The sequence below is a fragment of the Sminthopsis crassicaudata genome, chromosome 4, assembly GCF_048593235.1.
Source record: "Sminthopsis crassicaudata isolate SCR6 chromosome 4, ASM4859323v1, whole genome shotgun sequence".
NCBI lineage: Eukaryota > Metazoa > Chordata > Mammalia > Dasyuromorphia > Dasyuridae > Sminthopsis > Sminthopsis crassicaudata.
This window is the reverse complement of record NC_133620.1, coordinates 39,158,061-39,183,946: the sequence shown is the minus strand read 5'-3', so window position 1 is coordinate 39,183,946 and position 25,886 is coordinate 39,158,061. Positions and strand designations below refer to the sequence as shown.

Here is a 25,886-nt window from a genome sequence, read left to right as displayed (position 1 = left end):
AAGGAACGATTGATTTAAAAAAAAAAATCTATTGTTCTGGTGATCTGGGCCAAAGTGCCTGAAACTGACAGTTAGGCAATGAGGTTAAAATTGACATTCAATGAAATCTTAAATTTGCCTTTGATTTAAGGAGTCTCAAATAGGAAAATCCAGTGATGACAAGCTCTAATTCCTTGGGTCATAAAAAGTAAAGTCTCTCTCATTTTTTTTTTCCTCTACCTGATCCAGTTTATTAGTTGTTGATTATTTTATTGGTTGTTATTACTGCTATAGTACCAGTCCACACTTAGGGATATTCCAGACTATACATGTGTACACAATCCAAACAAAAGGGTTGATTTTTCTCATTTTTAAAAAAAAATATAACTCTACAAAATAAAGATGAACTTTTTGGATATTAAACCATCCCTACTGCCTGGTTTTAATGAGAAGGAATACTTAGGGAACTGACCTCTATTATAGAAGTAGGCCATTCAAGAGGAAAAAAATTGCCTTGTGTAATTTAGATTAGCTTCTTGGTGGCTTGTATTCTCATTCAAGGCATCTTTTAAATGCAGTCACTTATTTCAGGAACCAGATAATGGGCCTTAAAGACATTTCCACTGTGATGTATTGCAAGAATTTTAATTTAAAATTCCAATTCTATTGGAAATCCACTTACGGGATTTCTGAGTTATTTGCATGACAAAAGTACTAAAATGGAATTGTGGTTCCATTATTCTTACTCTTTTTTTTTTTTTTTTTGCATTCTTAAAGTATTTCTAGTAAAAATTCTTTGTTATAAAGGAAGACTTTACACACACACACACACACACACACACACACACACACACACACACACACACTATAGCACAAAACCAGCAACTGAAAGCCACAAAACAAAAACATCCTCCTCTAGCTTCTACCCCCAATGCCTTGGTTTCCCAAGGAGAAAAATCTCTTTCCACTGAGCCACTGAGAAGTTGCCTCTTGGTTACCTCTCCAGCAGGTGGCACAGATTCATTGCTGGTTATTCCATCATGCAACTTAGACTCCAGTCTGATTCAATAAGTTTCAAAAAATCTTTAGCTAAAACTTTCTTCAAATGACCAGGACCTGTATACTACAAGGAGTTCCAAATCCCAAGCATTATAAGTTTCTCCCCAGGACGACCATTATAGCCAGCCCAATTTCCAGGGGCAGATCTGATGAAAACATAAGAACTCTGCAAGTGCCTGCGGGACTGGCACTTTCAAAAATGGATCTATACTGGAAAAGTTTAGGCCATTGAATCAATTTCTGCTGTACTGTAGCTTTTTCTTCTCCTTTCCTCCTATCTCTTCTCTCCTCTTCTTTCCTCTCCCTTCCTGTTTTTATCTCCTCCCTCTCTCTTCTCTTTAAGTCTATAACTGATGAAAGCTTTTTTGGCCACCCTGCTTTAGCCTCAGGTCTGGTAGGGGCAATGCTGGTAGTCCTGGTAAAGTTCCACCCAGGCCCACAGATTTCCATTTGCAAGACACAAAACTTAGAAGTTGTCTAGTCCAACTGATAAGGGTTGAGGTCCCTTTAAGATTCCTTTCTAATTTGCCCAACCCATGACTGACCTTGATTCACAAATCCTGGTCAAAGGTACCCTTTGAATATCCGGGCCCAGCCCCACCCTCAGCTCAGCTTCCCCCAGCTCTCACCTGATCTGAGCTAACTGAAAAGCCCCCGTTCCCCCCAGGACTTAGGGGTACCGCCCATCATATATAAAAAGGGGCCAAGCTGGAGCCTTCTTTGCAGGAGCCCTCCCAGCCAACACAGTATGAACATTACATAAAGCTTAGCTATTATTATTATTATTACTTTTTAAAATTAATTCAGTGCATAGCAGGCTCTTAAGTCATCCTGATGGATTTAACATTGTGCTGTGGGTCCTATTGATGTATTAATGCATTGACTTTTCTAGTAAACAAATTCTACTTCAGATGGAGAAAGGGCAGAGGCTATTTTCCTTCCCAGTTCTCAAACTCGAAAGGTAACTAGAGCCCCTTGGCCACTGAAGGCCTATGTGAATTTCAGATACAAGAAACAGAATCAACTTGAGAATTATGGTGGTTCATTGCATGAAAAAGTAGGGAAAATGAGCCTGGCGTATTTGTATGTTGTTATAAACCAATTAAATGATGTGCATGTTGAAATCGTTTACAATTTTCTGTATGACCAGCTAGATACGCAGCTTTAATGGCAAAAAGATGACAAATTGCATCTGCTTTACAGAAAGCCTTCTGAAAGGTTGTATATAAATCAAAAATAATTTAATTGAATCATATTTCAAATGCACTGAGCAAGCTTCTCAGTAAATTGTGTTTCTTAATAGGAAAAAATCACTCATAATTTATCCTTTGTGAATATCAAAAAGTCGTCTACCTGGATTGTATACTTGTCTCAGTTTTAGGTGAATGGATGCCATTACCTCCTTCACTGCAGGGGGAGATGGGAGGCAGTCAGGTCCATGGAGTAGCAGCTCCAGTTTTTAGCTCTGATACCACCTTTTATTACCTGGGTGGTCTTGGGTGAATCATTTAAACTCTTTGAAACTTGGTGTCTAATATGTATAATGGAAATGGTGAGACTTTGTCTACATTCTATTTAGAATTGTTTTGAGGAACTATTTCAGTATTTCATGGGCCCCTGACACTATGGGTGTGGGAAAGTCTCTCAATTAACTTCCTACGACATGGAGATTTTTTTTTTTTTTTTTGAGAACCACAGCAGTTGAAGAATGCCTCTCCCCATTATATCCAATCTAGTGATGAATTGCTCCACTCTTAGCTAAGCTGAGACTTGAATAAAATGCATACAGTCAGTCATTTTTCAAAATGGCCAGTCCTGCCAGAGCTTGGAGACCTCTGGCAAAGCCCTTGAGTACATGGGGTCATCTTCATGCCATGTTAAGGCATCAGAGGTAGATGTTAGGTGAGGAGTAATTAACTATCAATCTACCAATGGGCATTTATTAAGCACTTATTATGTGCCAGGCACTGTGTAAAGTCTGAAAATTTAAGAATTACAAGATAGTTCCTGTTCTCAGGGAGTTCATGGTTGAGTGGGGGAGAAAAATGAAAATAAAAATTGGGGATAATCAATTGAGGGAGAGCACTAGAATTAAGGGGGATCAGGAAAATCTCCCTGTAGAACAGTGGTTCTCAAACTTTTGTTCTCCCTTTCTTTATACTATTAAAAATTATTGAGGATCTGTCCAAAGAGTTTGTATTTATGAGTTATATTTTTAGATATTTATCATATTTGAAATTAAACACTAATTTTAAATTTATAGAGTCTCTGAAAGGGTCTAAGACACCCAGGATTCTCTGAACCAACCACACTTTGGGAACCACTGCTGTAGAAGATGGGATTTTATATAGGATTTGAAGGAAGCTGGAGTGTAGAAGTTGAGGAAGAACATTGTAGCTGCAAAGGCTGCCAGTCAAAAATGCCCAGAGTTGGGAGATATAGTGTTTTGTTCAAGGAAAACCAAAGGATACTAATGTCCCTGGATTCTATTATCCATTGAGGAAGGCAATGTGAGATGTAAGAAAAGTATAAAAGTGAGGGAGGAGGCAAGTTATGAAGGGTTTTGAACACCAAAGAGAGGTTTCTATATTGGATCCTAAAGGTGACAGGGAGCCACTGATGCTTGTTGAGTAGGGAGATGAATGATCAGACCTACACTTTAGGAAGATCATTTTGACAACTGAGGGGAAATTGATTGACTGGAATAGAAGAGGCTTAAGCACTCTCATCATTGGGTTTTTATAACTGTCCAGGCATGAGTACTCATGATGAGGCTCGGCATTAGGGTCATAACTGTGTCAGAGGAGAGATGGAAACATACTTGACAGTTGTTATAGACAGGACATATAGGATCACTTGTTCAAGTCGAGGGGGTTGCCTTGGCAAAGACAACTGCCATCTCTTCATGTGAGACAGGGATGAGGGAAGAGAGTGGGGGTATGAGACAAGGGGGAAGGGGACAAGAGGGAGGTCTCAGAAAAGTCTTGTTTTTGGCTAAATATTAGTTTTTCAATTGAGACAGTAGGGGGAAGAGAGTCATGGGGAAATTGAGGAAGAATGAAAGATAAAGAATTGTTCAGTGGATAGAATAGGGAATTAATTTGATGTTCAGTCATTTAGTTATGTCTGACTCTTATTACATCATAGACTATAACATGTCAATATTGTCTGTGGAATTTTTCTGACAAAGAAATTGAAGTGCTTTTCCTTTTCTTTTTCCAGTGTACCAAAGCAAGCAGAGATCAAGTGACTTGCTCAGGATCACATAGCTAATGAATGTCTGATATTGGATTTGAACTCAGGTCTTCCTGACTTCAGGCCCAGTACTCTGTCACTGAACAACCATGATTAGAGAGGTGTTAAAAATTGCCTTGTAGCAGTGAGGGATCAGTTGAGGCAACATAAATTTGGAGTGGGATAGAGATTGAATCATTGAGTTCATTGGTAAATCTTCATTCACATATAGTAGCCACCCACCAAAGGTCACACAGCTAGTATCCAACAAAGGCATTATTTAAATAGACTCCCAAATTTCTACTTTATCCCTAAGTCTTAAAAACTCCTTATAAAAATGACAGCTTACATATATAATTAATGGTATTTTAGACATTATAAGAGCTTTTTTCAAAGAAGTCTACCTCAAAGGCCTCCTCATGCTTTGAGGGTGACAAAACAATGGTAGCAAAGCGTAGAGTCTAACAGCTCTAATCACAAGGTCCAGGGGCAGCAATTTAGAATCTAGAAGACATCAAGGGAAATTCGCTCATTTTGCAAAGCAGAGAAAGGAAGGGACACATTTGCATTGCTGAATGGTCTTGATTGAAAGTTCAGCTAGGCAACATTTAGAGAGGCTCTTTCTTAGACTGGCCATAGCTCAGTAGAATTTGATTATCTCAAATTGGATATCCCATTTCATCTCCATACTCAAACTCTCAATCATCTCTAACTCCATACATCCAAACTCATTATCTTCTTCTTCAAATATTCCCTCCTTCTCAATTACTGTTATTGGCACCCTCATCCTTCCTATCACTGAAACTTTAAAACTCTGAAACATCTTTGATTCTTCACATTTACTGACCCTTCAAATCCAACCTACCACCAACTCTTCTCAGCATCTCTCATATAAATGACCTTCTCTGCTTGTATCTCCACAACCCTAGTTCCGGTTCTCATTACCTCTCATGTTGACAAATGTATAATAGCCTTGAAATTGGGCTGCCTGCTTCACATTTCTCTCCATTGCAATGGATCCTCCATTTAGCTGCCAAGTAATTTTTCTAGAGTATTGGCCACATTTGGCCATATTCTTAATCTGCTCAATAACCCTGTGGCTTCTTATCACTTCTATGATAAAATTGAAAATCCTGTTAGGCTGTTAAAAATCCTTCACAAACTTGCCCCCTTCTACCTTTTCAGTATTTTTATATTTTACTTCCTTTTGCATAATTTATGGTCCAGTTTTATTGAACTACTTGTCATTCTATAAGCACAATATTCTATCTTCAATCTCTGACTCTATTCCCCAAGTCTATGATGCTCTGTCCTCTCACTTCCACTTCTAACCTTCCCTGGCTTCCATCAAGGAGGTCCAGTTCATATTTTACATTCTATTGTAGGAGGCCTTCTCTAATCTGCACAGCTGCTAATGCTTCTACCTTATAGATTATATTTATTTACTCTGTATATTATATATATGAGGTTATTTTCATGTGGTCTTCTCCCAGTAGAAGGTAGGCTCACTGAGGGCAGGGAATATATTTTTGCCTTTTTTTGTTCAGAGCCTGGAACATAGTAAATGCTTAATAAATGCTTATTATTTGACTGATACTGATCAAATTACTGATCCTTGAAACATTGGAGGGTAAGCTCACATCACTTCACATTTATATAGTGCTGTGAGAATGTCTCTCAGTGAAGGAGGCAAAACAAAAGTTATTATATCCTTTTAGTGAGCTGTCCATGGTAATAAAGCTCAAGCCAGAGCCACAGTTTGAACCCAATTTACTTGTTGATATTGAATAGTCATTTCGATTGTGCCCAGCTCATCATGATCCCATTTGGGTTTCTTGGCAAAGATATTGGAGTGGCCTGCCACTTTCTTATCTAGATAATTTTAAAAATAAGGAAATGGAGGAAAACAAGATTAAATGACTTGCCCAGGGTGACACAACTAAGTGCCTAAGGCCAGATTTGAAGTTATGAAGATGAGTCTAATTCCACAACAGGTACTATCTTCTGTGCCCCTTAGCTATCCAATTTAGTTGGCTTCACTTCTAATATTACAACTACTTCTTAGATATCCCCCAAATGCTGAAAGTACCCATATTTATTCTATGATTTTATGTTGCTGGGTGTATTGGTTCTTACCTCTGGGGGAAATAATAAACTTAAATGTTAGAGATAGTTGGGTGGTGCAGTGGACAGAGTGCTGGGTCTGTGTAATATCCGGGCTAGCTTTCTGGAGGTCCTCCAGATGGACCTTGGTCTCAGTAGGAGAGTCACTACGAAGATAGTCAGAAATAGAGTCTAAAGTCTTTATTGTCTCCTTCACAGTCTGTTCAATATGACTAACTGATCCTGTCCCCAGTTCTCTCAGCCCTTAAATATCCTATTACAATTACATCATTACAACATACTGACTATATGCCAACTAGAGTGATATAATTATATCAAACTAGAGTGATTATATCATTTTTTCATACTAGATATATGTGAACTAAAGAACCATTATCTCATCAGTTCCACAAGTTTCCTTGTTTCAAGTATACCTCTTAAGGTTGTGTAGAGGGTTAAATGAGATAATGATTATAAAGTAACCAGCATGCTATTTGGCACAGAGTACTATTATAACTGTATTTTAGCTGTTATTATTATTTAGTGCAGAGAACTTGGAGACTCAAGTCTGGTTTTCCTAAATGCTTCAAGAACTTTGAAGGCAGAGGAATTTTTTTGCTTCCAAGGCTGTTGAGTTTCCATTTTTTTCTTTCAATTTACAATTCCTTTCAGAGCTCTTCTTATGTGATGATATTAATAGATATTAGAACTAGAAGCTCAAGGTCTGGTTCCTTCTTCCAAGGAATTTACAATTGATTTCATGTATGAGCAGTTCAACATGCTATACATGGCAAAGGATGTGGATACCGATGTGGTTGTCACTACAAACAGTCCCTTAGTAAGTTGCCTCACTTTAGGAGATGATTCATCTATCAGGGACTCTGTCACCTTTCAAATAAATCACTTCTTTACAACACACCCAATGATTTACTCCCAGAAAATATGCTCATCCTTCTCTAAATTAAGCAGAACTAAAACAACATAAAGATTTTCCAACCCATGCAAATGTACTGTCAAAAAATAATTATAATTATAAAATTAATAAATTAAAAAAAGAAAACTATTGAACTAATAAAAAAAAAGATTTCCCAAGAAGCAAGGAAACATGCATTTATTAAGGAAATATGGTACACTAGGCATTGTGCTAAGTACAGTGAGTATCCCATTCAATTCTTACAGCAACACTGGGGGATTGATTGTTACTAGAGTAGTTTGTCATTTCCTTCTCCAGCTCAACTTACAGGAGAAAACCTAGGTAAACAAGGTTAAGTGACTTGCTCAGGGATACACTACTGGTGTTTTAAGGCCAGATTTGAACTCAGGAAAAATGAGGCAGAATTTGAACATTAGTTTTGATTGCAACTTAGTGTTCAATCCACTGCTCTACCTAGCTGCCTCTGGGAATAAACCACCATGGGGCAAAATCAAACTCTTGAGGGAAAATCAAAATCTTGAGACAGATTCAAGCCAGTGATAGGAAATACTTAGCAAACCAATGGCTAATAAAAACATGAGAGTAGAAAAGACAAGCTATAATCTTTTATCGAATACAGAAATGAAATCCAAATTGCCCAGGGCCAAACCAGCTGTTTCCAAGCAATACCCACGATGGGGAGTTGACAAGGAAAACAGCCACCATTGAATCTCTGTTCACTCTCTTTTCACCAAGAGACATTTCTATAAAGCTCCTGCCTTTGAGGCTTTAATGGTGGATGCTAAATAAACAATCAAGGGAATGGGTAAGATTGAGCTACTCAGGTGTTTGAATCAAAGTATTCTTTGAAGTAAGAAACAAGTGAGAAATGAATATCTGCTATAATATGGATCTTTGCCTCTTGAGAAAAGCAGTTTCCTGGTGAATTTCCCATATTACAATGAGATAACTGTGGGGAAATGAGCACATCCCAGGTGGCCATGATAGTGGTACATTGCTACGTGCTCTATCCCAGGCTTATTGGTATTGTCTGAAAGCAGGCAGGTATCAGAAAGAAGACATTGAGCATCTCCTAGCACCCTACAGGAGGGCACTCCAGCCAGTTACACTCTACCTTGAGAGCTTTTTGTGCAGGTTCACTCGAGCCAATGGCGATCAGATTGGGTCCGGCCATGCTGCAGAAACTTTTCAGATGTAGAGTATCAGACACTGGCACTGTGGAAACAGCATAATCCTATGCACAAAACAGAAATTTATTTTATTTTTTGCCTGCTGAGTTTCATCATCACAAATTAAATTTTAAAAAATTCCTAAATGCTATCTTTCTAAACAAAGAGAAGTATAGGGGACTGGAATATCTGGAAGGAAAGCTAAGATTTGGAGGGGGGAGGGGAGCAGTATTACTCAAATGCATCTGTCATGGATTTGGGAGTTCCCTTCAATGACGCAGCTCACAACCCACCCAGGCCTGCCCATGCCATATGGCCCTTGTCCACGTCCTCCCATAACTTCAGCACAGAGGGCCCACCCTTCTTACTTGAGACTTTCCTCATTTTCTCCTGAGGTCACAAAGATACCATAGGAATCCTCAGGCTCTGTACTTCCCCTCCTACATCTCTGCTACTTGACCAGATCATCTTTATTATTGAACATCCATTTTCCCCACTGACATCCTTAGTCCCATTCTTCTTCAATTCCCAATTCTTTATGTGAGTGATGCTGCAAGCTGCACACTTCCAGTAGATTCCTCTCAGTGTGATAACCATTTTAAAAACATCAGACTCTGCAGTGTTACCTACCTCCAGTCATGACATATATGAGTGATGTTCATTTAAAATTCTCTAGACACTGTAATGTTTCATGACTCACGGCTATTTAATAGCCCGAGTTGAATGTCAGTGTGGGCCTTTGTTTCTGGGAGAAGTCTGGGGGCTTACTAATTTGCCAAATCAGACAAGTTTTTAAGGAGAAAACATGGCATAGCCAGATATTTTACAGAGCAATCAGTTCTTTAAATTTCTGCCTATTCTGTGGACTTGGGAATGAGGGTTCTAAATAACCAAAGTTACAGCTATTCAGGGCAATAAGCTTAATATTAGAAAACCTGAGTTGGAGTTTACTGCTGCTCCTTCTTAATTTGACCATATAATTTCCCCCCTTGGAATCTTTGGAGTTTTATGTAGCAATGAGGAAAATAAAACTGGTATTACCTTTGTTAATGAAGTTACTCTGACGATCAAATGAGATGATATGCATGAAGTGTCTTGTAACACAAGGTATTAATTTTGACTATTCTGGTTTGTACTGAAGACCCACATCCTTGGTATTATTTAATGTTTTTTACAGTCTTCTCCTCTTTAAATATTTTTCAAAGAGACAAAACATCCCCTGATTCCTTATATCCACAAAGGACAAGAGGGAAGCATTGCCAAACATGTAGATCTTACATAGTTGACACTTATCTTTTATGTTATGCAAGTTAGTTTGCTTGGAATCCCCTAAAAGTCTAGTCTGAAAACACATATCTCCATGTCATAGCCAACCCAAGAGTCAGATATTTAAAAATTGCCCCTGGTTGCATTATGATTACATGCAATTTTATAACTATGAATGGAGGGACAAAAGGGACTTCTACCTCTTTTCCCCTCCTCCTCCCCGCCCCAAGACAAAAAGAAAAACACAAACAAAAACTTCTGATGATAATCATATGCTAAATGAAATGTTAATGGCTCATAAAATACTTGTGGTTTACAACTTATACACTGGCTTAGAGTCAAAGAGGACCTGGATTTGAATCTACACTTACAAGCTGTACAACACTGACTGCTCTGACATCTAGTCTTGCTTCAGATATTTCCTAGTTCTGTGACTAGACAAGGCATTTAAACCTGTCAACTTCAGTTTCCTGATCCATAAAATGAGGGTAATAATAGCAACTATCTCACAGGGCTATTATAAGGATCAAGGAAAAGGGAATGTGCATTCATACAGTACCTATTAAGTAGCTAGTACTGTGCTATGCAATTTACAAATACTATCTCTTTTATTCCTCATAACAATCCTGGAAGGGGATACATGCTATTCTTATCCTCATTTTACAGCTGAGGAAACTGAGGCAAAAATATTAAGTGACTTGCCCAGCTAATAAGTGTATATACAGCTAGTAAGTGTATAAGACCAAATGTGAATTCAGGACTAGTGTTCGATCCATTGTGCAACCTAACTGCCTCAGATGAGATAATATATGTAACGTTTTTGCAAATCTTAAACCAGTACAGAAATATGAGCTATTATTATTATTACTATATGTAATTTAGATGAAAAATTATTTGAACTCAGGCCTTTGTGACTCCAGGACCAGTGTTCTATCCACTGTGTGACCTGCCTCAGATGAGATAACCTATGTAAAGTGTTTTGTAAACCTTAACCTTGTACAGAAATGTGAGTTATTATTATTATTATTTCTATATGTAATTTAGATGAGAGAATTAATCAAATACATGTATTCCTTCAACCAGCATTTATTGAACACCTGCTGTTTGCAAGGTACAGCCATTTTTTACTCACCTTGAAAGTGTCAGCCAGGATTTCTGCACCACGTTGATTTGTCCTTTTGGAGAGGCCCACAAAAAATTCCCTGCCTAGATAAAATGACACAGACTCAGTGAGGGGTTCTGCCAACTTATCAACCATTTATTTCATCAAAAAATAATTAAAGCACAGTGCAGTTAATTAATGCCATTGCCACCCCATTTACCACTACCTACTCCAAACATCAGCCCATTAAACAAATGACTAAATTAGCTTATAAGATAGAATGAAATTATTTTCAAACATAATTTTGTAATATTTGAAATGTTTACTTTGATTGGGAAAAAAATGAAGTGTTGGGATCAGAAACAAAATAGTGGCTTTCCAAGTCAGTGGCAATGGAAATTGCATTTTTAAAAAGAAATCACTTTATGGGTTGGGAATTATTTTTATGAAAACAGTTGTCTTTCTTTAAAACACCATGATGGATATTCAGAAAATGGAGAGAGCTGCCAGTCTTGATGAAAATACCACTAATTGGTCATTCAGCTTGTTCTCAAATCTGACAAAATGTAAACTCCTTGAAAGCAAGAACTATTGTATTTTTGGCTATGACAAAACTCAATTACAATCTTGTTGTTGAAGAGGTAACATGATACCAAAGAAATAATGCTAGACCAGGAGCCAGAAGTAGTGGGTTTGAATCTCAGAGAAGGCTTAACAAACTACTAGCCTTTGTACCGGACACAGGATACAAAGGCAACAAAGAAGTCCTAGATACATTGGGGAAGAAAGGAGGATCAGAAAGGAGGATCACAGATGGGATTGGACTGCTTCTGAGATGGATGGATCATTGATGATAATTGAGGATGGAACAAAGTCAAAGCTGGCTAATTCTTAGCTTGATTCTCTTTTCTCTATCAAGTAGAAATATTTTGGAACTGAAAAGGACAAAATAAATAGAAAATGAGAGGCAGCTAGTTGGTGTACTGCACAGAACATTAGTCTTGAAGTCAGGAGGACCTGAGTTCAAATCTGACCTCAGACACTTAACATTTCTTGGCTGTGTGACCCTGGGCAAGTCACTTAACCCCAATTGCTTCAGCAGCAAACAAACAAACCAAAAAACCCCCAAACAAACCAAAAAACCAAAAACAATCAAACCAAAAAAAAAAAAAAAGAAAAACCAAAAAACCAACCAACCAACCAAACAAACAAACAAAAAAAAACGAAAACAAAACAAATAGAAAATGAGAATCAGTAACCAAGATAAGTTAAGAGATGGCAAGAAAGCAAAGAGCATCTAGAGAGCTGGGCCCAGAATCAGGAAGACCTAAATTCAAATTTGACCTCAGACACTTACTAGCTATATGATCCTAGATAAGTCACTTAATCCTGTAGCCTCAGTTCTTCATCTATAAAATGAACTGGAGAAGGAAGTGACAAACCTCTACAGTATCTTTGCCAAGAAAACACCAAATGGGATCATAAAGAGTTGGATATGACTGAACAACAAATAACAAAGCAAGGGTATGTTTGAAAAGAGTATATATGAGTTAATATATCAGGCCCAGATAAAATATATCCCAGGGGACTAACAGAACTGGCTAATGTGATGTGACACTAATATTGAGTGATGTTCAAAAGATTATGGGTAATATTAGCAATTAGGCTAAACTAGATAATGTTCTTTTAAGTTTCAAAAAAAAAAAAAAAAAAGACCGGAGCCTGGAACCTACAAGCAAAAAGCATGGAGTTTAATTACTGGGAAAAGTCTAGATGGGATTATTAAAGGGATTTTTGAAAATTACTAATGCTTTTAGTTTTTACACAATAGACACAGTGGTTCCTGTCTCGCCTGCTATCCTCCAAAGCATAAGCTCTCAAAAGATTTAATATGTTCATTTTTGGTAGAAAGGGTGGAAGTTCCTTAAATGTGGTACCAGCAGTAACTTTATATCTTCTTCAGGGTTGTATGCTTCTTTAGGTCCCACTGCTTTCTGAAACATCTACTTTCTCTAGGATTTCTCTCCCTGCTTCCCTACTCGGTTTTGTTGCCTCTCCAAGTTGATTTTTATTATCTTGCTGCAATCATTGTGCATATTGTTTTTTTTGGCTTTTTTCCCCCTTTGCATCATTTCACGCAAAGCTTCCCATGTTTCTCTGTACTACAGCACAGTAGTATTCTTTGGGAACAGCTAGGTAGTGCATAGTGTGTGGGGACTTAAGTCAGAAGGACTTGTTTTCTTGAGTTCAAATCTGACCTCACATACTCACTAGCTGTGTGATCCTGGGTAAGTTACTTAATTGTGAAAAGGTTAAATCTTAGTTTCCTGAACTATAAAATGAGCTGGAGAAAGAAATGGCAAAGTACTCCAGTATCTTTGCCAAGAAACCCCCCCAAATGGGGGCATAAAGAATTGGACACAATTGAACGACAAGAAATATTTTTTTATATTCATATGCTATAATGTGTTTAGCCATTCCCAATTACTCGTCACATTTTTTTCCTCAGCTTTTTTCTTTATTAGAATGAGCTATGAATATTTTTATGTTTTTTTCCTGTCAAAAATCTCCTTGGGACTACAGTTCCCTGTAGAGGAATCTCTGGGTCAAAGGGTATTAATAACTTAGCAACTTGCCTTGCACGATTCTAAATTATCTTCTTAAATTATCATTTGAACTAATTTACACATCTCCCAGTATTGAATTAATATTCCTGTCTTTTTAGTCTTTCCAAGAATGAGTTCTTATTATTTAGCACCTTCCCCAGCTTAGTGAATATAAGATGATACCCTAGGATTGTTTTGTACTGTTTAAATAGTAGTTTAATAATTATGCTATATTTTAGAGAGACAGGGCTAAAAAAAGGCAGCTGTCAGCGACTGTTCATTTGACTGACAGTTATGGTTGCCTTGCAGAGGCTGAAGGAGTTTGAAGACAGTTTCCTAATTGTGTAGTAAATGAGTCAGATTGTAGGTAGAAAAAGAGCATAATGAATAGAAGGATAAACAAAAGGCATCTCATGCTCTATTTCTTGCTCAACTTATCCTAGTAGGTGAATAAAGGTAAAAGTAATGAACAGATAACATGTGCCCCCTTTTTGAGTTTTATCCAGTCTATCCCCAGGGACATTTATTAAGTGTCTAGTAAGTATGAAGTGTGGGCAGCTAGAATAGATTTCTGGTCTTAGAGGGCCTGAGTTCAAATACAATAGCTGTATGATCCTAGGCAAGTCACTTAACTGTTTACCTCAGTTTTCTCATCTGTAAAATGAGCTGGAGAAAGAAATAGCAAACTATTCTAGCACCTCCACCAAGAAAACCCTAAATGGGGTCATGGAGAATTGGACAGAACCAAAGTGACTCAACAATAACAATAACACTAAGTATGAGGTATGGAGAAAATTCAAATACAAAACAAAACCCAGTGCTTCTATGTTCTTCTGGATGGATAACACATGCATGCAGAGAGGCCTAAACATAATCATTTAGGAAGGAAGGAAAGAATATTAACAAAATACAGGGACCAGAAAAGGTATCTTATGGGGGTGGTTTATGACCTGAAATGTGAAAAAAGGCAGAGATTCTACCAGATGAAGGAGAGAAGAGAGGTCACTCCAGACATGAATGTGGGAGATGGAATACTGATTTTTAGGGAGCAGCAAGAAGGTCAGTATGGCAGAAACAGAGAGCACATGAAAGAAAACAATATATATTAACTCAGAGCCAAATTGTGCAATGTTTTAAACAATAGCCAATATTTATATAATAACAGGTAGTTTTAAGTTTGCAAAGAACATTATTTGTGTTATCCCATTTAATCCTTACCTTGAGGTAAGTGCTGTTATTATCCCCATTTTACAAATGAGGAAAACTGAGACTCTGAGAAGGCTAAGTGGCTTGTCCTATCCCTCAGTCAGTAAGTGACAAAATTCTAACTATTCTTTTTGACTCCAAGTCCAGTGTTCTATCCATTGTGCCATTCAGTTGCCTCTAATGCCAAACTTGTGTTTGCTCCTAGAGGCAATAGGGAACTATTTAATGTCTTGAAGAATGATGTAGCACGGTAAATCTTGAGCTTTAGAATAGATGCAGGGGAATCAGTTCTGCTCTATCAGTATGGTACTGTGGCTGACTAAGCTGCTTAGAAAAGAGTAGGTAAAATGACAAAAGGCAATTTATGATCACAAAGATATGTCTGATCTTGGTGCCTGCAAATAAAGAGTTATTTATTTCTTTGCTAAGAACAATAAACCTCACACTAGCATGGTTTCAGGCAAATATATATCATCTATGATAAAAAACACCCCAGCAGTTAGCTAGTTGAGAGATTAATGGTACCCTAGCTGGAAAGACAACCTCTGAGTCTCTTGGGTTTAGTAGGGAAGTAGGGAGAAAGACCTTAGGGAAAGTGGATGTTTCAGAAACTAAAGAACCATCTAGCCCAACTTCATGTATTCTGAAGATTTTAAGTTGCTCACCTCTAAGCCATACAGCAAATTAGCAATGCATTTTCCACTAGAATTCTTTATTCCTAAGCCAGTGGTTCTGAACATGATTCACTAATGTCTCTCTTAAATGGCTCCTATATGAATTTACAATGCTATGTTTATTTTGAGTTTTTACTCCTGATGGCATCCAACCTTCCAGGATGCAGTTATATATTGCTGTATAGCAGTTGTTTCTTGTTAATAACTACAGATAACTACATATAACTACAATCCTTTATAGTTCAGGCTCCTTAATTTTCTATTTAATAAGAGACAAATAGGATTCTGATCTATGCTACTCAAAAAACCCCAAAGTTTCATGTATGGCTTCCATGATAAATCCCAGATTCATGATGTCAGATGCTCCCAAAGAATTCCGACCTTGCAGATATAATAGGTTTACATTCAATGGCTTGGTATGTCATAGATGGCATTAAAAATAAAATCATCTGACTTTGGTATTTAATAAGAGACCTAAGAATAAAAGTCAAGATTGATGGCTCTAGCTTTTACATTATTATTGTCTTTTCCCTTTATGGAGGCCAGTTAGAATGTGCCAGTGACCCTGTATTCCTTTGGGTGACAGATATTCACTGTCTGATGTTTTTGTAAACAGTACTCTCTTACTTTTGGTTCCAAACTAAAGATGAATTTTGATTGCTTTCTTCACCAATTATTCCAATTCCCTAACTTAATTTGGACTAAGAGGTCTTAATTATTTTTATGTCATAGATCTAGCTTGTTGCTATTGTTCATTCTTCACTCTCAAAGAGGACCAATAACATCAATAGAGAAATGACTTGGCTTGCAAGTGAATTCGATTTAAGTGATCAGAGCTGTACAAAGTTATCAGTCTCACTTTCTCCTCCAGAATCACTGGAGTTCAAAGGCAATACATAATGACTGGTAATGGCCCAGGATTCAGTGGAGGATGTGGGCCTTTTTAAACTAAGGTCTTTTTTCAGTTCTCGATTTTTCGGAGGCAACACCCATTCAGTGATTAAAGGCTAGGTAAGAATTGAGGCAAAATATGACCTAGTTTGTCTTCATAAAGTAATCAATCTTGAGGGGAAGACCCTCAGAGTTTCTGGTCAGAACAGAAAGAATTGCTATCTACACTTACTCTGAGCCATCTCAGAATATTTTTAAAAATCATAATTGAAAGAAATGCTGAATTTTATTTGAAGATCATTGACATAAAATGCATTTCAAATTTATGTAGCCCCTGACATCTTTCCATGGACCCCATGTTAAGAATCCTCTGATTTAGATCATCATGGATTTAGTGCATGATTTTACAAAATACTCAAATCATGAGGTTGTGGTATAAATCATAAGAAATACTGCAATGTTAAGTTCTTTGGAAACTTTAAATCAACAAATAAATGCAAGCTGTTTATAAACATTATTATAAGGAATTAGAAGTTATTTAACAGGTGAAAATGTGGTTCCTTTAATATCTATATAATACCCAAAGAATCAATTCAAATTTTAACCAAGAACGTGACTGAAGAAAATTAATATTGATATTAGATATTTGGATTTTTTTTAGAATTACTAAACATGGTATAGTAATGAAGGTGACATGGTATAATTGATAGAGAGATGGCTATGGAGGCAGCAAGATCTGAATTCCAATCCCACTTCTGATACTCTGGCTGTGTGACCCTGGACACTTCACATAACCTCTCAATATTTTAAGTAACTTTTTAAGACTAGGTTGTAAAGCAGTAAGTGCTATTCACTGTTAGAAGGAGTTTTCTTATCTGGGAATCCCTTAGACCAATAAAATCACAGATCCAGTCCCTAATCTTAACTCTCAGTACTGTTATTGTTACAGTGGCATCCAGCCAAACCAATCTGCGTTCCAAATTATTAAAATTCACCTTACCATCTGGAAAAAATATTATCTGTAAAATATTGTAGTCTTGAGTTAATCACCTCTCAAGCAGAAATCTATTTTAAAAAGTAGAGAAGCTATGTTTATATCACCATACCTGTGAATAAAACATCTCCACCATCCAAGGTTGCATTTTCATCTGTCATTTCTACTATGTTGAGCTGAAGGTTTTCTAATGTTCCTTTCATCATGTCAACCTGTGGAAAAAGAAGTAATTCAGAATCTCAAAAACCATTTTACAGTTTTCCAAAAAGAAAACATTTTCTCCTTCTACATGAGCACCAAGAAAAACAAAGAAATCTGTCATATAGAAATGGTTCCAATCATTAAGCCCACCTTATTTCCTCTCATTGGTGAGAAAGAGGAAGTTTTCCATTAGAATGTGTTCATTTTTATCCCTGCCATGCTATTTCTGTATATGCCTCTCTTTAGATGGAAGTCTATCTCTGAAATATCAATAGTGAGCTATGAAAATTGATTTATCCTTTTAGAGACCTGGGCCCCTAACCTCTAATTCCTGGCCAACTAGTATAGGATTTATTTTAAGACTTATCTTAGGAATCACATTTGTACAAGGCCATATACAGAACAATCATGGGTTCCAATAATCATTTGAATACACAAATCAACATAAAAAATTTGTTTTCTAATCAAGTTTTCTTTTTGGCATTTTGCATGTGAATATGAAATAGTCTTTCTAGTTCACAATTAAATAGATTAAAGAGCAATTCCAATAAATTTTGTTCCCTATAGATCAGAGGTATCCAATCCCATGTGGCCTTCAAAAATCCTAAAAATGGCCACACTTAAAATATAATTGGGAAAATTTAAGAAAATAAATAAAAATACATTAAAATAAAGAAAATGTTAATTTATGATTTTCTAAAATCACATGCAAGCTGCAGGATCTGTTTCTATTTGAGTTTGACAGCACTGCTATGAATAATCAACAAATATGCTGAATGTGTTCAAACCAAAGAAAATTTTTGATCCAAGCTGCTTTAGATTAAGTCCAGAGAAAAGGCAAGATGCAGATAGATGAGTGACTGATGAATATCTATGAATTTGGCCCCTGACTCCAAAGGAATTCTAACATCTCTTGTGTTTATTTTTCTATTACCTACTCAAAATGGCTTTGTAAGAGACTGTCAACTCCTTTTCTACCAAAGTACAAAACCCCACAACCCCTAAGATCTGTGGGCCAATCAGTAGTTGAGCTGTGGTTTGGATAGAGCTGCCTTCTGGGAACAGTTACATGGACAGTTTAATTTCCTTGGGCTAGACAAAAATGAGGACTTAGAGAATAGGACGGAACTATCTCCTTATATGAGAATATCCACATGGTTTGCATATTATTCAACAAACTCTGTAGTTAATTTAAGGTATATGTGAGTACGTTTCTGTTCCCTGAAATAATAAACCTACAATTTTGAAATGAAAATTTGAATCTTTATAGGAATCCAGAATCTACTTTTCAAAGCATAAAGACATTCTGATCTGAAGCCAACCTGTCATATAGACCACTTCCAGGGTAGTTTACTTAATTACAATACCTAGCGACAGAAACCAGGAAACATTTAAAAAAAAAACAAAACAGAAATGCCTTTTGAAATCCTTAATTTAATACAAGACTTTTCATGGGAAGCAGCCAATTAGTCTAAACATTTTTCTAAGGTCTGCACTGCTTCCAGCATGGCTGAGAGACATAGGATGAGAAGATGTAAACAGGGATGGAGGGGAAAATGCAAAAACCCCAGAAAAAGCATCTAGTCCTGCCAAATCACAGGCACTGAATACACACATGGTGAATTGTGAATGAAAAGTTCTCTAGACATAAATATCTCAGAGTGATTTCTAATGTAAGAAAAATATGGAAATACTTTAACAACAAGGCTTATATTCATGCAGGCAAAAAAAAAACTTTCAAGAGGATACAAAGAAAAATAAATATATCATCTCACTCTCATTCTGGAACCCATGCAAAGATTCCACAAACCCAAGTGACTCAGAACAATAAAAAATTATTTCCATGGATGAGATGGTCTTAATGGTGTAATAACTACATCGAATGACCTCTCTCAACAGGAGAATAAGCTGCCCTGTGTAAGAGGAAGTGGAATATTTGCTATAATGTGAATTAAAAAAAAAAAAAGAAGTAAAGCAATATTTACCATGACTTGTTAAGTTCTGCTGAACTCTGGAAATTATGCAGCTGTCTTTCTTTGGCTTCCCTTCCATTTATGCTAATGGAAAATACACTGAATTGAGAAAGAGTATGAGAATTGTAGTATCGCCATTTAATGTCCCTATTAGGGAAGTGAACACTTCTTTCACAACCTCCTTTCTTCAGAGACTCAGTAAGAATTTGATCATAAAAATGCAATTTGGCCTGAGAATTCTGCACACACTGTCTCCAATCACAGAACAATAAATTTTTTTCCTCATGTAGAATTGTAATTCAGTTATAGTACCTAAACTGGGATATTATAAATCTTCAAGGACACTTCTCCCAGTGCCTCTCTCTATTAAAGATAGGAAAACTAAGACCCTGTGAAGTGACTTGCCTAAGATTATCATGGGGGCAGTACTAGAATCCCAGGGCAGCCCTCATTTCTTTACTCTGTACCAGTCAACTATGTTTGATATCATCTCATAATAATATTAGAAAAAGATTGTAACACTGACACAGAATGAAATGAACAGATCCAGTATAACAATACACACAATAGCAACAACGGTGTAAGTGAAAAAATAATTTAAAAAGCTGAGCTATGGGTAACTAAAAAGCCAAAAATTATAAGACCAAATGTTGCTGACATTTTCAGATACAATCAATGTATTGGTTGTTTTTTGCTTAACCTTTTCCCTTTGTTCCAAGAGAGGATACAATTATAGGAGTGGGGGGTAAGAGAGTCTAGGACTCAGGGAGGGGTGCCTTGTCCAATCATGGAAAATTAAACAGGGTTGGACCTGGTTAATATTTGGAGGGGAGCCCTGATTTGCCTTTTTTAAGAAGAAGGAGAATAAAAAACCTTGTACTAGGTTCAGAAATAATGTATTCCTGTGACTTTAAAACTATGTCCTCTAAAATTATTATTAATTTTTTGTTTTTGGGCAAAATCACTGTGGTTTCTGAAAAGTTAAAACAGCTGCCCTGGCATACACAACCTGGCTCTTGTACAAAGATAGTAATTTTTTGTAACACTCAGTCACATCCATATAAACAATGACATTCTGATCCTTCCACACCAGAATCCAGTACAGGGGAGGGATGGGTTGGGGGTGAAAGTGGGAATGGGGATAGGAGAAGGGATGGTACTTTCATGGAGGGCCTTGTTATAAAAAACAATAACAGAAAATTCCATGTTGTTAGTAGTGAGAACTGAAGGACCAGAGGGCATTAAATTGACAAAGCAGAGACCAAGACACTTTTTCTAGAGAATTGGGAAGGGCAGTAGTAGGCTGCCCATTGAAAACCACATGCACTTGGCCCTTGGGCTCTGGTGAATCAGACAAACTCCAGCTCTAAACAGGCTCCATGCTATCCTGACAGGAATACATGGCAAGGCAGTCATGTAGGCAGCCAGAATACTAAATATAGTTATAAAAGTGGAGATTGTTGAAGGAAAGAATCCAAAGCCCCAACCTTCAAGGAACTGCCTGTCCTGAGGTCTCATGTCTATGGTTAATATTGTTTCAATTAACTTTCAGAAAACAAACCCAAACTCCCCCCCAGACCCCACCCAGCTTTTCGTCAATTCAATGATCCCATCAAATGGAACTTAGCATTACTCAGGGTGGAGAGAAGTGTTTAGAAAAAAAAAAAAAAAAAAAAGAATTTCTTCCAGAAACTGGAATTTGACAATGGGTCATTTAACTCATGAAAATAGAAAGAAATTGAAACTATGGTTAAATTAATTCTGTTCTAAGTTTTCTCATTTTCCTTATTCTAGCCCAAGGAACTGCACATCCTTCTCACTGAAGCATAAGGCAAGAACATGAATAAAAAAAAGACAGAATGTGACTCAGTTCTATGGAGGAATGAGAGACATGAGGAGAGGAAGGAGTAGTCCTGCCTGAGAGAAGTGGGAGACTAAAAGATGGCTTTATGAGGGAGGGAGAAATTACACTTATCTTTGGAGTTGAATGGGTGAAAGAATGGAGGTGGGTCATTTTGGGCATAGGATAGATAAACGAATACAAGGAGATGGGAAATGGGAAAAAGGAATTCAATATCAAGAAATGTCCAGCTATTCAATTTGCCTAGAACACAGAGTACAAGCAAGGTGAAAATGAAATAGAAAATTATATATACAGGCATACATACATATATGTATGTATATGTGTATGTGCATACAAATATACATGTGTGTGCACATATGCATGTATGTATATGTATAATATAGGAACCAAACTTGAATGCTTTAAATTAAGAATTTGTATTTTATCCTATAGGTAACCAACAGGAAGTCACTAAAGATTTTGCCCAAGGCAGTGAGTTCCATTAGAAAGGCTACTTTGGAAGTTATGTCAAGTATGTGTTTGTAGAAGAGATATACTGTGAGGTAGGGAGAGCAATTTCAAAATTATTATAATGGTCCTGGTGAGAGGTAATTACTCTAAAATTCAAATGGTAGTGGCAAAAGTGAAAAGAAAGGGACAGGTTTAAGAGAGATTTCAGAGGTAAAGTTGATAGAACCTGGCAACTGATGGGCATATAAGAGTGTAAGGGACAATCTAAAGTTAAAAAATCAAAAAGGCTTCTTCAGTTTTAAGTTTGGGTGACTAGTAGAATTATAATATTGCCTTAAATAGGGCACTTAGTAGGAATATTTGGAAGAATTTTAGGCATGTTGAATTTACAGCATTTACAGTACAGAGAGAAATATCCAACAAGGACTAAGAAACACAAGACTGAAATTCAAGGAAGAGGCTAGGGTAGAGAGAGAGGGAGTGAGTAGGTTGAGAGGATAACTGAAATCATAGATATATGGATAAGATGGTCAAGGGTGTAGGAAGAAAAAAAGAGAAGAAAGCAATGTATGCCTTAGGTGATATCTACCATTGGAAACAAAGGAAGAAAGAGGAACTAAAGATAATAAAAAGAGATTGTAGAGGTAAGAAAAGAATCAGAAAAGAGCAGGGGAAAAGAGGACAAAAATGGAGAAAATATCAAGAAGGGGATGGTTGCCAACTTCTCTTAGAAACCAACATGATAACACAGTATAGGTACAACATGACATGAAACAGGCCTCTTAAAAAGATTTCCCACATGTCATCCAAGAATCATCCAATAGACTGGCATATAATGTAGTTACTTAAAGGATAGAACTGTACTTCTTTATTTGAGTAATTTTTAATAATATTTTTCTGAAAATTGAATACGTATGTAACGTAATTTTCATCTGCTACATCATCATCATCATCATCATCATCATCATCATCATCATCATCATGATCAGCACCATCACCATTATCTACTATACTACAACAATCTCCATTGCCAGGCTTGCCACAGAATTTTGAACGTTTTAAAAAGTTACATCAACTCTTGACAATTTACCAAGGTATTGGAGGGGAGGGTTGTGATTTACAGGGAAGAAGAAATTACCTATACAGCTGAAATCACAGATGCTTTAATATTAAAATACAAATAACATATCCAGAATGCGGAGTTACTAATGTAATGGGGTTTGACTCATGCTTAGACCACATAAGATGCCATATAGAAGATGCTGGGGACCTGGTTTCTGGAAGACTGGAGAAATATATGTGAATATGCTGCCTTGATCTATCAGTCTTTTCCTCCTATCGGCCCTATAGCTAAAATCAGGGCAACTGGGTTGGTACAGTGGATATAGCACTGGAATCAGGAGGACCTGAGTTCAAATCTACTTATGTGATCCTGGACAAGACACTTGTTTGCCTCATTTTCCCCATCTGTAAAATGAGCTGGAGAAGGAAATGACAACTATGCCAGTATCTTTGCCATGAATACTCCAAATGGGATCACAAAGAGCTGGATATAACGAGAAATGAATTGAACAACAACATAGCTGAAAAACATTGGTTTTCTTTAAAAGGTCCAACAGTCACTCAGGTGGCTTTTCCTGTACTCAAGTGATTTTTTTTAATTTATAGTTAGTGATATCATGCTATAATGGCAAGGACCCTGAGTGAGAGCAGTCTCCATTCCTCTTCTCCTTTTGATCATGTGGTCTGGAGAAATGGGCCTGCGAGTTTGGATTTTTTTTTTTTTTTTCATTATTCTCTATTTTAGGTGTAGGGACATGAGTACTCTGTCCCAGAAACTCAACTCATGAGGTTTTGGGTGTTCAGGAATCTGAACTAGATGACATAGCCAGTTCAATAGCAAAGGAGAAAGTATCCAGGGATATTAGCCTCATCTTGAACTTGGTGAGACTAATGCTATGAATAACAGAGCTAAATTGTGAGCTTCATCTCACTTCCTTCCCCAGAGAACAAGGTGATATGTGGAGGAAAGAATTATACCTCCTAAAACAACAGGGGAAATGTTTGTATGCTTGTTTTTGCTATGGCTTTGCAGTAAATATTCCTTGGTAAAAACTAGATAGCATTGAGATGCTAGTCACTAGGTGCCCAGAATGGGATACACTGTAGACAAGCCAAATTATTTGGGAATGAAGCTGATGGTAGAGAAAAGAAATTGTGTGAACCCTTCTGTGTGACCTGATCAGAAAACCAGAAGGAGAATAAAATGTATGTAATAGGCCTGGTTTTGAAACAATGGGGTTAGAATAAAATTATGTTATGCTAAATAATTAGATTAGTTTATTAATATCAACATTAGGTAGATGAATCAATCATATAGGCTCACCCCTTTTATTTCTCATATCCTATTCTCTTCTTCGCTTGTTTTTCTCCTTTGATATTCCTTCGCATAAGAGCCCCATCTTCCTTTTTATTGTAACAACTTGTCTTTTGCTTGTTTTTTGTGTCCTTTTCATCTGCCCTTTTCTGCCACAATGTTGTTTAGCTGTCTCATATTTTGACCTGAGGCTGATCATCTCCCAGAGGAATAAGTCATCCGCAGACCCACAGATAGCTAAGACAAGTGAAATGCATAATAGCAATAGAAAATTATTTTTCACTATAGAAGAATAAAAAGAACAATCCTTTGGGTTCTTTCATCTTTCTTTTCTTGTAAAGAGTTTCAAAAGTTTAATTTATTGAAAAGATAACATAATTCTATACTTATTTTTTACTCAGATGTTGTAAATAACATAACTATTTAAATAGCAAATAACTAGTTATTTATCATAATCTGTTACTTGATTTTAATTAATAATAAAGACACTGTGGACAATGTTGACTTTTATTGGAATGTGCCTATGTATCCCAGTTCATGACTAGGGCTCTTAGGTCACCATTTGGCAGCAGTAACTAGTATTTAATCAAGTCTTATTATTACCTGATAGAATGAGGAGCTTTGGATATACACAGATAGTGGTAAGTCCATGTTTGCCTGAGATTGCATCTCAAGTCTATGGCTGCTTCTACTTTGTATTTCTTTCCCTGAACACAGGTGACAAAAGAGAGATCCTGAGGTGGATATATCTAACTTTAGTAGCTAATAAAAGTCTGAGAGTTCCTGAGTCCCAATGCTAGCTACCCAACTCCACAAGAACTCAGAGAAGATGACCACCATCAGCAAGATACTACAATTGAAAAGATTAAAGAAGAATATAAATGAGTGTAAGTAGAATTGTCTTTTTTATTATATTGGCCCCGCCTACCCATGAACAATTAACATTTCTATTATTTAAATCTGATCTTGTATAAATTTTTAAAAAAATTAGTTCATGTAGTTTCTGGGTTTGTTTTGACAGGCATACTCCTAGGTAATTTATACTGTCTAGAGTTATTTTAAATTAAAAAGGAAAGCCCAAGCTAGGGTGTGGCTTGTCTAGAAATCCAGAGTTAAATTCCAAATTGTAGACTCCTCCTGGTCTACAATCTTGTAAAATGTTTCATATCTTAAGAATCAAACTTCTGGGAGAGTATATTAGAAGTGATGGACTATTAAATATTTGCCAATGCATATTTCTTTGTCTTTTGTACTTTAAACACTTATTCTGAGGTGGAGGAAATGAATAACTGCCTTATTCCTAATATCAACTACTTGATACATTTAGTAATTTTCCAGCAGATAAACTGTTAATCCCTTTCAAGGGATACTCTTGACAGGATCTCTACCTAAACTTAATTTAAGAAATTTCTTCCTAGAGTTGTGCTATGGGATGGGGATATAAATGAGCCAGGGAATAGGAGGAAAGCCTCATTTCTTCTCTTTGGGGTCAGGTTGTGTTAGGACCAAGTCCAGAGCTAAGGAGCCTTTGGTGAAAAGAACAGTGCCCTCCTATCATCTCTCAGCCCCAGGGATGCAGGTTGCTATATTTACCATCTCATTTGAGCATCACAATAACTCTATGAAATAATTGAGATTATCACCCTTACTTTACAGATGAAAGGATCAGAATCATAAATGACTAGGATACAGCTAGAATGTGTTAAAGGAGATTCCCCTGATTCCCAAGGCCAGCATTTTGTTGACCATACTACATTGCTTCTCCTATCTCTGCACATGTGCAGCCCAGCAGAGTTAAGGTGCA

At 36.8% G+C, this 25,886-nt stretch overlaps 1 protein-coding gene and 1 long non-coding RNA gene across 2 annotated transcripts in view; one reads left to right on the top strand and one right to left on the bottom strand.

Annotated features, from left to right (window-relative positions):
* The window catches only part of LOC141541831 (uncharacterized), a 106,454-nt gene extending 81,314 nt beyond the window's left edge, over positions 1-25,140 (top strand). The window contains exon 3 of the long non-coding RNA XR_012481916.1: positions 24,800-25,140. This is a non-coding gene — a long non-coding RNA (uncharacterized LOC141541831). The remainder of the gene's footprint in view (positions 1-24,799) is intronic.
* The window catches only part of DDAH1 (dimethylarginine dimethylaminohydrolase 1), a 194,438-nt gene that overhangs the window by 43,396 nt on the left and 125,156 nt on the right, over positions 1-25,886 (bottom strand). Inside the window, exons 2-4 of the mRNA XM_074266346.1 lie at positions 17,330-17,429; positions 10,877-10,950; positions 8,424-8,543 (exon numbers count right to left, since the gene is read on the bottom strand). Of these exons, the coding sequence (XP_074122447.1) occupies positions 8,424-8,543; positions 10,877-10,950; positions 17,330-17,429 (294 nt within the window). The remainder of the gene's footprint in view (positions 1-8,423; positions 8,544-10,876; positions 10,951-17,329; positions 17,430-25,886) is intronic.